Source organism: Quercus lobata, chromosome 10, assembly GCF_001633185.2.
Source record: "Quercus lobata isolate SW786 chromosome 10, ValleyOak3.0 Primary Assembly, whole genome shotgun sequence".
Classification (NCBI taxonomy): domain Eukaryota; kingdom Viridiplantae; phylum Streptophyta; class Magnoliopsida; order Fagales; family Fagaceae; genus Quercus; species Quercus lobata.
Genome location: NC_044913.1, coordinates 40554967 through 40570799, shown reverse-complemented (window position 1 = coordinate 40570799; position 15833 = coordinate 40554967). Strand labels below are relative to the sequence as shown.

Here is a 15833-nt window from a genome sequence, read left to right as displayed (position 1 = left end):
AAGAAGCCATGCAAGACTTAGGTTCTATTTAATACTTGAACATATGTCAAAAGTAATTAATTTCCTCTAAACCAGTGGTTCGAGGAGCCATGCAGGACTTGGGTTCTGTTTAATAATTGAACAGATGTCAAAAGTAATTAATTTCCTCTAAACCTGTGGTCTGAGGAGCCATGCAGGACTTAAATTCTGTTTAATACTTGTACAGATGTCAAAAGTAATTAATTTTCCCTAAACCTGTAGTTCGAGGAGCCATGCAAGACTGAGATTCTGTTTAATACTTTTACAGATGTCCCAAGTAATTAATTTCCCTAAGCCTGTGGTCCGAGGAGCCATGCAGGACTTAGGTTCTGTTTAATACTTGAACAGTTTGAGTAACATGAAGCACAATACTTTTCCACAACAAGGGAATTTATTGATAAATGAAATTTTCATTAATAATAATACCTCTTCAAGTTGTTTACATTCAAAGGGCTCAGTATTACATGTTCATCTAACTCTTCAAGGAAATAGGCCCCTATACCAGCCACAAAGATGATGCAATATGGTCCTTCCCAATTGGGTCCTAGCTTTCCCCATGCTGGGTTCTTTGTAGTGCCTAGAACTTTCCTTAATACCAAGTCGCCAAACATTAGTGGCCTTAGCTTTACCTTGACATCATAACCTTGCTTAAGTTTGTTGGTAGTATGACAATTGGACCATTACACTTTCTCTTCTTTCTTTGATAAGATCCAAGCTCCTTTCTAGCAACTCATTGTTACTACTTGGACTGAACGAGCTGGTCTTTAGTGTTGGGAAGCCTGTCTCTAAGGGAATAACAGCCTCGGCTCCATAAGTCATTGAAAAGGGGGTCTTCCCTGTTGATCTGTGAGGCGTGGTTCAATACGTCCACAAGACATATGACAGTTCTTCCACCCATTTTTCCTTCACATCATCTAACCTTTTCTTGAGTCCACTAACTATGACCTTATTAATAGACGCGACTTGTCCATTTCCTTGAGGATAAGTCGGAGTAGAATATCTGTTCGTAATTCCCAATTCACAGTAGTATCTCCTGAAGGACTTACTGTCAAACTGAAGATCTTTATTCGAGATGAGGGAATAAGGGACCCCAAACCGGGTAACAATATTTTTCCAAATAAACTTCTTAGCATCCACATATCTGATATTTGCTAAAAGTTCAGCTTCAACCCATTTAGGGAAATAGTCAGTGCCGACCAACAAATACCTCTTGTTCCTTACTGCTTTGGGGAAAGGGCCAACTATATCTAAGCCCCATTGAGCAAAAGGTCAGGGGCTAGACAGGGGGTAGAGAACTCCTATTGGCTAGTGTATGTTTGGTGCAAACCTCTAACACTGATCACACTTTTTCACATTCTCTTATACTTTTTTCTGCATATTTGGCCACCAGTAGCCCTGAGTGATGGCTCTGTGAGAAAAAGATCTACCTCCTGTGTGGCTTCCACAAATTCCTTCATGCAGCTCCTCAAGGAGTAGCTCTGTCGCTTCGGAGAGAACACAGAGTAGATATGGCTCAGAAAAAGAGCGCTTGTACAATTTTTGGTCCTTGGATAGCAAAAAACGAGACGTTTTTCTTCTTATCTTTTCAGCCTTTGATTTGTCTTCCGGCAAGATGTCTTCTCTCAGATATAGTACTATGGAATCCATCCAACTGAGCCCTACCCTGATTTGGTGAACATGAACCGCTTGTCCCTTGACCTCCGTGGGTTTACACAAGTCTTCTATAAGGATAACCTGAGGTAGGCTCTGTGCCGAGGAGGTCACCAGTGTGGCTAAGGAATCGGAGTGTGTGTTTCCATTCCTAGGGCCATGCAAAAGAATGAAGGATTAAAATCCTGATTGCAAATGTCTAACTTGACTTAAATACCCTTGTATCCTCTCATCTCTTGCTTCTAGTTCGCCCTTCACCTAGCCGACGACCAACCTCGAGTCTGAGAACATATTTACTGCCTTTCCTCCCATTCTTTGAACTATGGACATTCCCTCCAGCAAGGCTTCGTACTCAGCTTCATTATTCGTGCCCAAGAAGCCAAATCTTAATGACTTTTCTATGGTGAGCTTCTCGGGAGAGATCAGAACTAGCCCCACCCTAGAGCCCCTTCGATTTGCCGCACCATCAACATATACCTTCCAGAATAAAGGTTCTTGCAGGGAGATTGTGCTAACCGATTTTCCATCCATGTTTTGTGTTGTTGATGTTTCTTCTAACAGGGGTTCAGTGAACTCGGCCACAAGGTCTGCCAGTACCTGACCCTTGACAGAGATACAAGGCATGTATTTGATGTCAAAAGCGCCTAGAACTGTGCCCCACTTTGCAATCCTCCCCATATAATCATCACTTCGAAGTATGGCCCTGAGTGGAAGTTGAGTTAGGACGACAATTGTATGTGCTTGGAAGTAATGGGGAAGTTTTTGTGTACCATGCACCACTGCTAAGATGGCCTTTTCCAGTGGTAGATAGCAAATCTCACCTCATGTAGTGATTTGCTCATATAATAGACTGGCCCTTGTACCAATACCAAACTCACAGCGTGAGGGGCCACTGCAATATAAGAAAACAATACCTCATCCGTCTTAGGACTGGACATGATAGGTGGCCAAGATAGGTATTCTTTAAGTTGCTGAAATGCCAAAGCACACTCCTCAGTCCACTCAAATCCCTTCCATTTATTCATCAATAGGAAGAAGGGTTTGCATCTATTTGCGGACCGAGAAATAAACCGGTTTAGAGCAACAGTCATTTTGGTTAGCTTCTGAACTTCTTTGGGGTTCCGAGGTGGTTACAAATTGTTTATCACATAACCTGGTCAAGATTAACTTCAATTCCTCGGTGGGTCACCATATAGCCCAAGAATTTTCCTGATCCCACACCAAAAGAGCATTTGGAGGCGTTAAGGCACAGCTTGTGTTCTTTTAGTATTTCAAAAATATTTCCGAGATCTCCCACATGCTTGGACACCACCTTGGTCTTCACTACCATGTCTTCTATATAAACTTTAATATTCTTGCCCAATTGAGGTTCAAACATCTTAATCATCATCATTTGATAGGTGGATCCTACATTTTTCAAGCCGAAGGGCATTACCTTGTAATGGTAGTTTCTAGTGGGAGTAACGAAAGCTGTCTTTTCCTGGTTATCTAGTGCTAGCAATATTTGATGGTATCCTTGAAAGGCATCTAAAAAGCTCATTTGAGGATGGCCTACGATAGCAACTACCAGTTGGTCTATCCGAGGCATAGGAAAAGGATCTTTTGGACAAGCCCTGTTTAAATCCGTGAAATCCACACATACTCGCCATTTTCCATTCTTTTTCCTTACTACCACAGTATTGGCTAGCCATTTAGGATAGAAAACCTCTTTGATAGCCCCCGCCCGCTTAAACTTCGTTACCTCATCTTTGACAGTATCATAATATTCTTTAGATGAGCGCCGAAGAGGTTGTTTTTTGGGTGTAATAGATAGACTGGCATTCAAATGGTGGCAAATGAAACTTGGGTCCACTCCCGGAGCTTCATAAGCATTCCACACAAATACATCCACATTTTTTCTCAAGAATTCAATTAGCTCTTTTCTCTCTCGGGGAGGCAGCTGGGAGCCGACTTGAAAGAACTTCTCCGGATCATCGCCAACAACAACCTTTTCTAGATCTTCGCACTTCGCTTCCTCGGTTGATTCATTGTTGGACAGTACCAAAGTTCTTGATTGCTATAAGTTCCTTTTAGCAGAGGCCAAGGACTTCGCGTTGGGCCTATGCAAGATGGCAGCCACCATACACTACCTAGCCATGGATTGATTCTCTACAATCTCTTTAACTTGGCCGTTGGACGGATACTTCACCTTCTGGTGGAGGGTAGAAGAAATGGCTTCTAAGGCATGAAGCCAAGGCCTGGCCACAATAACTGTATAAGGTGAATAAGCATCTACCACAATGAAGTCCACTTCCACCACATCCGAATCAGTCTGTATGGGCAGTCTAATCTAACCTCTTAGAGTAACTGTCTTCCCCTCGAAACTTATTAGTGGGGAATCGTACGTTGTTAGGTCCTCAGGTTTCAAATTCAGCCTCTTGTACAGGTCGAGGTACATTATCTCGATAGAAGTTCCCTAATTTACCAACAATCTTTTCACATCGTACCCCCCTATCCTGAGTATGACCACCAAAGCATCGTCATGGGGTTGGATAGTTCCGATCTTATCGTCAGCCAAGAAGCCCAAAACCAACGGGGCCCCTATTCTGGCTCTTTTAGTTCTGAATTGCTGTCTTCGGTTGATAGCCGAGCCGTAGACATCACTCTGGAGGGACAGGAACCGATCCTATCGGGGGTAGCGAAGATGACATTAATCGTTCCTAGAGAAGATCTTGAAGAAGAATCTCTCCGAGGATCCAAACCTGTCTGCCCCGCTTGGCCACTAGAATGGTGCAACAGCTGCTTCAACTTCCCTTCTCAGACCAGCTGGTCCAAATAGTCCCACAGATTCTTGTAGTCTTCCGCAGTGTGCCACTAGTCCTAATGATATTGGCAATAAAAGCTCTAGTTGCATCTCAAGGGGTTTCCAGCCATCTTGTTTGGCCATTTGAAGAATGACTCGTTCTTAATCTTCTCTAGAACCTGATGCACTGGTTCTCGGAATACTACATAAACGGTCTGGGTGTTGGTAGACCTTGATTGTCCAGCAAAATCTCTTCGAGGCCGGTTGTTATTGATTCGATCTGACTTGAAATCCCTTCTCTCCTAAAGGATAACCTTAGCCTTTCCTTTACCTAGTTGCTGGTCTTCCTCAACCCTTTTATACTTGTCAATCCAGTCCATAAGTTGGCGTAGGCTGGTGACTGGTTTTCCTGTTAGGGACTTCTTTAAACCATGCTCGGTTGGGAGGCCACTCTTGAAGGTACTGATGGCGACATCCTCAAAGTTACCCTCTATCTTATTGTACATCTCTCAATACCTGTCCGAGTATGTTTTCAGGGTTTTCCCTTCTTGCATGGACAAAGACAATAGGGAGTTTAAGGGCCGAAGGACCCTGGTACATGTGATAAAACAGGAGCCAAACGCCCGAGTGAGCTCCTTGAAGGAATTTATTGAACCCGTCCTCAAGCCATCAAACCATCTCATCGCCATGAGTCCCAAACCGGATGGGAACACTTTGCACATTAAGGTTTCGTCCTTAGAATAGACAGCCATTCACTGATTGAAATGGCTCACATGCTCCACCGGGTTTGTTCGCCCATTGTAGATGGTGAATATTAGCTTATGGAAACGCCGAGGAGGAGCTGCCCTTTCGATCCTATGCATGAATGGCGACTTTGCAATCTGGTTCAAAGCTTTGCTCATCACATCATTTCCCAATCCTCTATGAATGGGGCTTTTGCATTGGCGTTCACTATGGTGCGCCAATTCATATGAGAAGGATTCGCTAGGAGGAGTCCTTGATCTACGTCGATCACCACTATCCTTCTTAACATTGGAAGAGGAATTAGACAGGGTGGGAGTTCATTTTCATTGTGCATGGCGTAACTTCTTCTTAAGCTGGTCAATTTCCCTTTGCATGGCTTTATTGTGTTGTTCTTGAGAGACGTGACTCCTAACTCAAGAGTGGCTTTTGCTTGTTTGTGTAATGTGCACGCTGCCCTCCTAATCTCTCCTACGCTCAAGGTTGGCGAAAGGATTTTCACTTTGAGATGCTATGGATTCTGCCCGTTGTGAGCCTGAATTTGCCATAGTTGACCATTGTTTTGACAATCACACAAGTTCTTTTCACAGACAACGCAAATTGTAGGCTCCCGATTTGTGGCCCAAGCCCAAAATGTATAGGATCTTGACCCAATGAGTTCATTACAATAAATTTGTAGAGAATGGGTCAAAGAACTAGGCCCTAATGAGTTGAACAATGGCTAGTATTGTATTAAATGACAATCAAACACAAATAAGAAATTTTTTATGCCAATGGACTTTCATTCCAAGGAGATCATAATTGTATATATTAATCACAGTTGGATACAGAGACAATTTATATTCTATCTCTATTTTTCCCATCCTCTTCTCCATGAAGAGTCTTTCACCTTATATATCCTTTTTTGGACCATCTTCACCCTACACCTGTTGATCATCCAAGCCCTTACTTGAGTACCTGTCCCATCAGACACCCTCTCTGGTTTTCTGTGAGTTGTGGTAGCCAAAGTAGCACTGTTTAAAGGTCTTCTCCACATAAATGCGACCAGAAAAGTAGTTACAATGCATTTAATGCGGGGATGGCAGTTTTTCCTTAGATATTTTTAGGTTTCCTTCCTTCTCATATGTTCGTGAGGCATGTCTCTATCATTGGAGCTTCTTGGATGATTACGCTAACTGATGGAGTACATATTGTGAACTATATTCATTATATCTGAGGAGGAGTTCCTCCTCGGACAACCTATTTGTTTCTCCTTGGACCTATCAATGTCCTTGGACAAGACCTAAGGCCCAATATACTATTTTGGGCCCTCGCCCTTACAATCATTTTCATCAAAAATAGTTTATGGTCGAAAAGAAAAAAAATACGAGTACTCTTTTCATATTTTCATCCTTTTTCTCCTCTTTCCTCCATTTTTTCCTCATCGCTCTTACTAAACACAAATCACGGAAAATCATTGGTTACTCTATCCTCTATCTTTCATCCTCCCAACCTAGCATTAGCTTGACATTAACTTCACCTCTAGTTTCATTTACTAAAACTATATTGTTGAGTTAAAATAGATTGACCCCGGTCAATTAATTCAATTTCCCAAATTGATTAATTAGGTCAAATTACATGTAAATCGTGGAGGCAACAACAAATCACCAAATACACTAAATACAGCGGAAATTAAATTGACACGGTAATTTAGTGACAAATGGAGAAAACCTCTCGCAATGGAAAAACTCCACCAGGTGAATTTAAGGTCATCACTCCCAAGAATTCACCAATCAATAATTAAGTAGTTACAAGTATGAGGGATTTTACTATTATCCTGTCCTATCCCAAAATACCAACCTACAGTTGAACCTTTTCTCCAATACCTAATTGAACTTGATATTGTAGTAGCCTTCTTTCCTTTGTTGCACAAATCTCCAATCTGTGACTAACTCCAGTAACTTAAATGATTGTTGTTAACTGCAAAGTTCTTCACTTCATCAACAATAAAGATCAAGAAGTACTTGGTTACAAAACCCTATGGCATACAAATGTAGTTGCTTCATACAGAGCATATGAGTTCTAGGTCTCTGTTTCTGTACATAATGACTTCTAAAATAAGCCATATATATGACTAGGGTTGTGAGAAAAGAAACCCTAATCAAATGAAGACTTCATGAGCCGAATTTTAGATTTGGAAATTCTGAAATTGTAGATCTCGATATATCGAACTTGTGTCGAGCTTCTCCATTAATCCTTGATAGTAGCATTTGTTGAGCTTGTGTCAAGACTTAATGAAATAGTTTTTCTTCAGTTGTTTCTTGAAACAACCTTCATGTCTTTAATGAAACCACTTGATATGTTTGAACAACATACTTCTTGATACATTGAACTTAGCTTAGATCTACCAAATTACAAGTTAAGGTGCGTTTTGTCAAATGATTGGTCAATTACATAGAATATATGACCCTAACATATATCATCAGCAAAAAGCATACACCAAGGAACTTCCACTTGAATCCAATTAGTGAGCTCATTCATCTCTATGAAACACCAATTTTTGTTTTTGTCATTTTATAGAAAAGTTTGAAAACCAAAGATAAAATGATAAAACATAATGATAGACACTAAAAGTCAAGAAATGATTGCCACACAAATTTGTATATTATTTCACATTTCTGGTTCTTGAAATAGAAATTTTGCAGGAAAGGACTCAGAGCAGTATTACAAGGTGAATTCCTTTTAAGCAATCAGCAATATTTTTAAATGTAACTGTGTATAACCTTTTACCGTTTATACCAAATACATATCAAATAGTACAACGCACACTTTGCTCAGGCATATTTCCGTGTGTATAATATACAAAGAGGATACATTCAACAACTATTCAGTCTGTTCTCCTCTAAATCATAGCTTAAGTGCTCTTTGATGATACCAAAGATGGATTGACATGGATGAGAAGTTGACATCATCATCAAATGCTAGTACTTTCAGATTTTGGAAGCTGATCGCAGTTTTTTTCAGGAGCCCATCCAATCCGCTGCTTTTCATTGTCGTAGATCACCACCTTATCCTGCATTGATATGTCTTACAAAAACCAAAAACAAAGGGGACCAAAGGGGGGTTTCAGTTTTGGATGTTTGATATTATTATGTTCATGGTTGTGCTCAATATGTACCAATAATTACCTCCAATGATGTTCAAATTCATCCCTGCTGTTCCATTTAGAATTCCCAAGCAAACATTTTCCTTGTGCTGGAATAGTATGTTTGTTAGTGTTTTGAATGTATGTTATTTACTTGCAAACAGAGACAGAAGTGAAAAGAACAAGGGAGAGAATTAGGGTGGAACTTACTGAGATAATTAAATAAGCTTCAGGGGGCAGTTCAAACTGAGTATCTTTCTCATCATTGGCGAAGCTCAATGCTATGGGCTGGAAGTATTCCCTAACATCGTCTAGGCTTTTGAAAGGTCTTTCACCTTTCCAACAAAGTGGGAGAGTCTCATCATCCAATGCTTCTTTTAAGGACTTTCCAGTTAATTCTTCCTTCACCTACAAATACATTTCACAATTTTTTTTTTTAATCTGTAACGTATATCTATAAATCAAGTAGTTCTGAAAGTTTTGTAGTGAGAAAAACACCAATGTTGGAAAATATTTCCTAGGCTTTGATGAATGGAAAATAGAAATGAAGAATGAATTTGAGATCGACATAAACTATGATGGAAGAGGAAATGAAGCATCTATTATCGTTTAGCAATTTAGGAGTTTTGAAAGTAATTCGAAAATATTTAAAACTATTCAGAAATAATTAGAGAAAACTGGTGCCAGAGCCTTATCCATATTATGAGTACAATTTCTGGTGCATTTTTAACACTACAGTTTGGAAAACAATATTCAGAATGCTTTTCACTCACCAAAGTAATTAAAGCTTCATAAGCCGGAGGATATAGGTAGGTGTAGGAGCTCCCACTGTCAAACACTGTGAGTAAGTTTTTAATTCCAGTAGGCTGCCCTCCAAATTTGAGTTCCACCCACCCAGGTGAGTAATATTCACTGAAACACATCACAAATAGAGTGTTTGGCTGTTTGCTATAATAAGAGAAAAATAAGAACTATAATGAGGACTGTTTAAATTGAATAGAAGTGATCCAGAGGGGCTAATTACGGAAGATCACTTGACATTGATATCCACTGCACAAGTGAAGAATCATAATGGTCGTCCCCAAAAAAGAGATATCCTCCCCCTCGGACACTTATACAATGACCAATGATATTTCTCACCAAACCATCCCTACTAAGCTGCGATACAATGCTCAACTTTCCCTTGCCAAGGCCAAGTACACCGTCATTGGGATTTGGAAAGGGACCAGGAGTTTGATTATATCCACAGCTGCAGACAATAAAAAATTCATAAGTAACAGTTTGCATAAGCAACTCATGACTAACGGGATAAGAGCACTTTTCATTCATCCATAGCAACACTTAGTTATAATCAACAATCACCATGCATATATGCAATACAAAATTATATGTCAGTATCAAATAATGATTGTGACCTGTCATGGATAGGTCCACTTAAAAATGTAGTGGGAATGGTTAGTTTAGTTAGATGAGACAATAATGCAGTTTTATGTATGTAATGCTTGGTTGCCATGTTAAAACATGGCCAGCATACTTCGAAATGCATTCTTTTCAGCTTAAGAAGTTTTCTTGTGCTTTCCTCCTGACATAGTTACATTTAAGTTCCAGCTTCATTTCAATTTCATCATTTCTGGTTCTTAAATGACAAATATGAACAGCCTGATCCATTGATGGACCGCATTACCAGGAAAAGAAAATACAAACTTTGCAATTTACTGTTTAACTTCATCTCTCTCTCTCTCGTGTTTGTGTGTGGGTATATATATATATAAGATGCGAATTCCCAGCAACTATATAGTAAAAAATAGGCAGGTATCGTCTGGATTTTTAGAAGTTGAAAAGAGCCTTTCTTTTCCCTCTTTGTTTTGGTGTGGAGTTTAAGAGAACCATCATAGTGTTACAAAGGTCAAAAGAGAAGTTCTCAGCAAATATTGCTACCATATGGAGTAAAAGTCTCAAAGAAAATATGTGATTCAAATTATTCTAGTCACCATTTGGGAGGAATTTGTTCTTAAGCTGCTTTCACAAAACTTGCAGCTTCATATAAGAACTCTTATAAAAAGACAATATGAAAAGCTTACAACAAAAATTCTATTCAAAAGCTTCTTTCTCTTAGATTTCTCTGAAAACAAATTTAACGAAATTGAGAATCGAGAGCATGTAAAAGTAATTGAGATCAAGGAAGCAAACAAAGTGACCAACCCAAGGGCTAGAGAATGTTCCAATTGTGTTCCATCTCTAAAGTTGAAGGAAAAAGCATCCTTGACAAGGACACCCCTGGTTGAACTGCCATCTTGAAACCAAAGCTCATAGTCACATTGCTTTGTTGTTTCACATTTGTATTCAGGAGGGTGTAAGGATTTACAAAGAGGATCCCCACAGAGTACCGGGTTGTTGCTAGGCTTGTAATGTGGATGAGGTGCCTGGAAAGAAAACATAGTAACATATTGTCATTCGGGTAATGTTTGTTACACAAATATTGTTATACACCCATTTTTTGAATTGAAATCATGAATTAAAGACAGGATTTCAAACTTTAGCTCGCCATTTCAATTTTTTTTTTTTTTTTTTTAAATGTGTATAATAGTGTGTGTAACATGGTTTGTAACAGTTTTTACTTTTTATCCTTGTCATTAATACTAGTTACTATCACCAACATATATGAGTTTTAGAAACCAAAAGCATTAAGGATAACATGACTTTCTAATAACAATGAGGATAGCATAAACATAGAGAAGGCAATGATAGTGACAAAATTTAATAGGAAATTAGGAAAAGACACGAGATTTAGAATAACATGAAATGAGGGATATCTGGGTTGGTGGAAGCAATGAATCAAGATAATTATTTGGGGAAATTATATTTTTCAACCCTAAACTATATCCATGCTACACTTTACTCCCTAAACTATCAAAATACACTATTGACCCCTAAAGTAAAAACTTCGTAACACATAACCCCTTGCAATTTGTTTTGTTGCTAAGTCTAACCGAATTTAGCATTATAAGACAAATGTACCCATCTACCTCTATTTTGGAGAGATTGGTAAATTGGTTTTTTAATACTTAATTGTGTCATACTTAACACCAAAATAGACTTCAAGGGGCATTAAAATGGAGTTAATTATAACTTTGGGTGGGGGGGGGGGTCAATCATGCATTTCAATGGTCCAAGGGGTTAAGTGTAAATAAAATATAGTTTAAGGTGAAAAATGTTAATTTTCCCTAAATATTTAAATTATCATAGATTGAGAGTGTTAAATATATGAAGTTGCAATCCTAGACAATCCCAAGTCTGTTGTCTGGATTCAAACTATCTAATCCTACTTAGAGTATAAGCTAAGCAATCTAAAGTCTTAAAATATAAGCAGAATAACCATAATTCTACTTGTAGTTCAAGTATTGTTACTCTAGGATTTTAGGATATCATGGATATCCATCAATGAGTTCATTATAACACGAAACTATGAAGGATGTGTCATCAAGGACTTTCTCTTATGGATGTGGACATCTAAGATTGAATTACGTTAATTCATTATTCTCTCTCTCTCTCTCTAAATTCTTCTTCATTTTTCCTCAAGACACTTTACAACTGTGTCAAAGCTATGTCCCTGTCACAACTTTTCTAAACGGTATTAGAGTTATGTTTTCAGGGTCATGTTTCATCTTTTTCTAACAGGGAGCTACAATGCACGTTTCCATGATGTGAGTCATGTGACTATATTCTCTCTTTTTCCTTTTTCTTGTCATAATATAACCATTAGCATTACTGCGTAGAGAATAAACTTAATTATGCATGCTTATAAGAAAAAGCAATGTAAAAATTAGAAGAAAACAAGATAGAGATCTTGTCATAGCAATTTACCTTGGTGAAACTCTGACAGGGACCTTTAAAGTCACACTGGAGCCATGTGAGGTCACTACCGGTGTCAGGATCAAGAAAGTATGGCTTTGAAGGCTGGCCTATGTTGAGGGTAATGTCAAAGAACCTACAAAAATCCAAGTGTTAAATACAAATAAATAATACAAAATAAATAGAATAAAAAAAGAAATTTGTTTCTATTCAAATAAATAAATATATAATATATTAAAAAAATAGAAACAATAAAAAATAGAAATAAAAAGGATTAAAAAAAAAAACAATTAGGATTAGGATGACCTAAAAGAATTCCGCATCATGAACTATGTACCACGCACAAAACTTAAATGAGTTCGACAAAAGTCACATAGGAGGAAATGAAGAAATAGACCTCATGTGGGAGTGCATGAGATTCCACCATATGACGGCATTTAGTCATTTTTTACCTCTTTTCTTTAAATTTTTTTTGCTATTACCCAAAAGTTGACATTAACTTATTGTTATCTCATTAATCTCTCATTAATTTTCTGAGCTTATATCATACATTTATCTCTTCTTCATGTCTTTTAACATATCCACTGCTTTAGTATTAAAAACAAAAGCAAAAAAATACTAATACTACTTAAGAACTAATAGTAATAACTAACCAGATATGGCCTTTGGAGAGATAGAGAGACACGAAAATGTTGAGGATTGTTAAATGAAACACATTGTTTCACTATCACCAAAATAAAAGACATGAGATTGACAAAGTATTTGTAAGAGAGAGAATGAGGAATCTAAGAGGCCCCGACCTCCATCATACACGTCTCCCACCACCATCAAGTTGCCTAAACCCCTACGGGTAGATTTTTTTTTTTTTTTTTTTTTTTTAAAAAAAAATTAGGAGCTTAAAAATGATTTGGGTTTGGGGAATTTGGTTGGATAGTTTTTGTTTTGGGTATATAAGTAAAAAGAATATTGTGTGCGCAATGTAAAATCATATTCTACCATAATTTCAAATAATCTATAAGACAAATGCATACACACTTGCCCACACTATGCCTTAATGCCGCACTATTGATGAATAGAAGATGGTTAGAGAGTTGGGTATACTTTCAATTAATGGTATGCAATCTGTTAACACAATACAAATTAGTTGATTATCATGGTCTTATTACTCTTTTGCATTTATTTTTGGTTTCATGATTTTTTTTTTTTTTAAAAAAAAAAAAACTATTGTTATCTTGAGAATGTTACAAATGTGCAGTGAAACTACTAAACTAATTTTTAATCTCTCTCTCTCTCTCCTCTCTCTCTCTCTCTCTCTCTCTCTCTCTCTCTCTCTCTCTCTCTCTCTCTCTCTCTCTCTCTATATATATATATATATATATATATGTTTCTTTAATTTAATTTAGTTTACTTTTTCTTTATAATATATGTACAACATTTTTCAAAATCGTCTTACATAAAATATTATAAAATTATCCATGCATCACATGAGCAACTTACTAGTATATATATATATATATATATATATATATATATTTAAAAAAAGGGCGCATATGGTAGAGTATGAGTTTTTGCTATGTGGCACATTCCTTGCAAACTCTCAAGTGCCACATCGGAAATAATAACAAATTAAATATTGACTTTTTGTTTCATTTGATTTAATTTTTCAAGACTTTTCTGATTAAAAAATAAATAAATAAAGATTCTTTGTTTCTTTTGATTCAATGATTCAAGATTTTTCCTCCTCATACATACATAAAAAACGTTTTGCATTTCAACCAACTATTTTCACCTTTTGCATTTCTACTCCTTTATATACACTTACCCATAGCCCTTCATGTCATTCCATGTCAAATATACTAAGACAAAAAATGATATCATTTACCTTCAATCTTTCAACGACACCTACTTAGCTCCAACATTGTTATTCCATTTAATACTAACTCATATGAGTTGTCTACAATCAGGGAAGGGGGCTTGCATTTTATATTGAGTGACAATAACAATTATGATTTGGATATTGAGGTCGAATGTTGTGGACTTGTAGGTTTTTTAAAGGCTGTAATTGACTGTGTGTGTTTGGGATCTTGATGTGGGAAAGCCATAAGTGTTTTTTTTTTTTATTGCTCATTACTTAAACTGAAAAATTATAATGGATATGTGCATGCAATTTTTAATTGTTGCTTCTTATGATAAATTCATTACTAGCAAAGTTATATAGCAATTATGCGATAATATATGTAAAACATTCTTCAAAATCATCTTACATAAAACATTACAACATTATTTGTGCATCACATTGGCTTACTAGTCTATATCTACATATGTCTAAAAGCTTAAACGTAGTATTTATTGTTGCTACACTCCAATTGAGCCACATCAGCGGCCATATTAATTTTTTCCTTTTTTTATTATTTATTTTCCCCTTTTTTTCATTCTTCTAAAAAAAATTCTTTATTTTCTAATTCAAATTCCTATGGTTACTCTGTTTCAGATTCCCACCATTTGCCACCCTCTTGAATTAATTGTTTCTTCTCACATTCGCAAGTCATGGATACTTAATTTAAGAATTTTCTTTTGTGCTTTTCCTCCTTATTTTTAGCTTCATAATACTTAATATCTTTTTCTTGCAATAAAAGATATTAATTTTTATGATGTGGGACTATGCCAAGGTAAGCCCTTTAGTCCAACCCGTAGAGTAAACCCTAAATGCATGAGCCACCCGCAAAGGCCTATGTGTGGGTCAAGTTAGGAGAAATTCCTAGCTAGGGGTTGAATCTTGAATGTTTGGGTTTACAACTCATCTTGGCACGTCCTTAATTGCTAATATATAGTCTATGACATAATTTTTTTAACAACTATTGATATGATCTATTATAATTTGTGTAGAGATAGATCCAGATGAAAGTTATATTACTCAGCAAAACAGATATCTCATTAATTGTAAAAAAAATGTCAAATCCATGACATTATTCTTTTTTTTTTTTTAATACCATTATTCTTAACTCTAATTACTTTTTTTTTTTAAGTGACACATAAAAAGTGAACTATTAATATTACTTCAATTCACGATTTTAGGTTTTTTTTTTTTTTTTTTTTTTTTTGCATATGCGTAGATGTGTGGATTAAAGTGTCTATAACAGCATTTTCCCTGAAGTGAAAGTGGGTAAGAATAATTTTAACACGTACTATAAAAGACATACCCATCAGGATACACGTTGCCATGAAGAGGAAGCACAACGGAGTTTCCAACTCGGTTGAGCATCAACGAAGATGTCGTTGCTTGTGCTGATACTGGTAGCATAGACTTCCTTCCATTCTGTTTCCCAGAATATGAAGCTGATGACGATGAGGAAACACGTAAAACCAGCATCAACACCACCACACGTAGTAGCCCCAACATTCCCACCTTCATTTTTCTCTCTAGTCTTTCTTTTTCTATTTACCTCAATTTGCAAATGTGTGAAGGCTGAACTATGTGTTTGATGAAATGACTGAGAAAAAGAGAGGAATGGAGGGTCTTTTCAATCACTTTTGAATTCTTGACGTTTTGTGGGTTTTTTTTGGCACAAAACGATGTCCTGGGTATTGAGGAGGGTCTTTTTTCATTTTTCTAGATGGGAATTTGGATAGGTGGGTGGTGTGACAAATAGGTCATGTAGTACATTA

The 15833-nt window shown here is 37.0% G+C and overlaps 2 protein-coding genes across 2 annotated transcripts; both read right to left on the bottom strand.

Moving 5' to 3' along the window:
* Positions 1-876: 876 nt before the first annotated feature.
* On the bottom strand, positions 877-2759 carry LOC115964747. Its single transcript, XM_031084003.1, has 4 exons — positions 2547-2759; positions 1943-2460; positions 1446-1819; positions 877-1265 (listed from the first exon to the last, which is right to left on the bottom strand). Exons 1-4 carry the CDS (start codon positions 2757-2759, stop codon positions 877-879), a joined length of 1494 nt encoding a protein of 497 aa, XP_030939863.1.
* A 5101-nt stretch (positions 2760-7860) lies between these two features.
* LOC115962864 (aspartic proteinase Asp1-like) lies at positions 7861-15792 on the bottom strand. Its single transcript, XM_031081741.1, has 8 exons — positions 15368-15792; positions 12180-12303; positions 10518-10738; positions 9340-9564; positions 9089-9227; positions 8526-8723; positions 8359-8425; positions 7861-8257 (listed from the first exon to the last, which is right to left on the bottom strand). The coding sequence occupies exons 1-8, from the start codon at positions 15577-15579 to the stop codon at positions 8145-8147; spliced, it is 1299 nt and encodes a 432-aa protein (XP_030937601.1). The 5' UTR covers positions 15580-15792; the 3' UTR covers positions 7861-8144.
* Between the last annotated feature and the right edge of the window lie 41 nt (positions 15793-15833).

Excerpts from the sequence above, each read along its gene's own strand:
- LOC115964747 (XM_031084003.1), bottom strand. The coding sequence starts at position 2,759 with ATGACTGTTGCTCTAAACCGGTTTATTTCTCGGTCCGCAAATAGATGC. Across the intron at positions 1,820-1,942 it reads AATATGTTCTCAGACTCGAG|GAATGGAAACACACACTCCG; the intron begins GTTGGTCGTCGG and ends GCATGGCCCTAG. Across the intron at positions 1,266-1,445 it reads TTGTGGAAGCCACACAGGAG|ATATAGTTGGCCCTTTCCCC; the intron begins GTAGATCTTTTT and ends AATGGGGCTTAG.
- LOC115962864 (XM_031081741.1), bottom strand. The coding sequence starts at position 15,579 with ATGAAGGTGGGAATGTTGGGGCTACTACGTGTGGTGGTGTTGATGCTG. Across the intron at positions 8,724-9,088 it reads ATGAAGCTTTAATTACTTTG|GTGAAGGAAGAATTAACTGG; the intron begins GTGAGTGAAAAG and ends ATGTATTTGTAG. Across the intron at positions 8,426-8,525 it reads AAGCTTATTTAATTATCTCA|CACAAGGAAAATGTTTGCTT; the intron begins GTAAGTTCCACC and ends ATACTATTCCAG.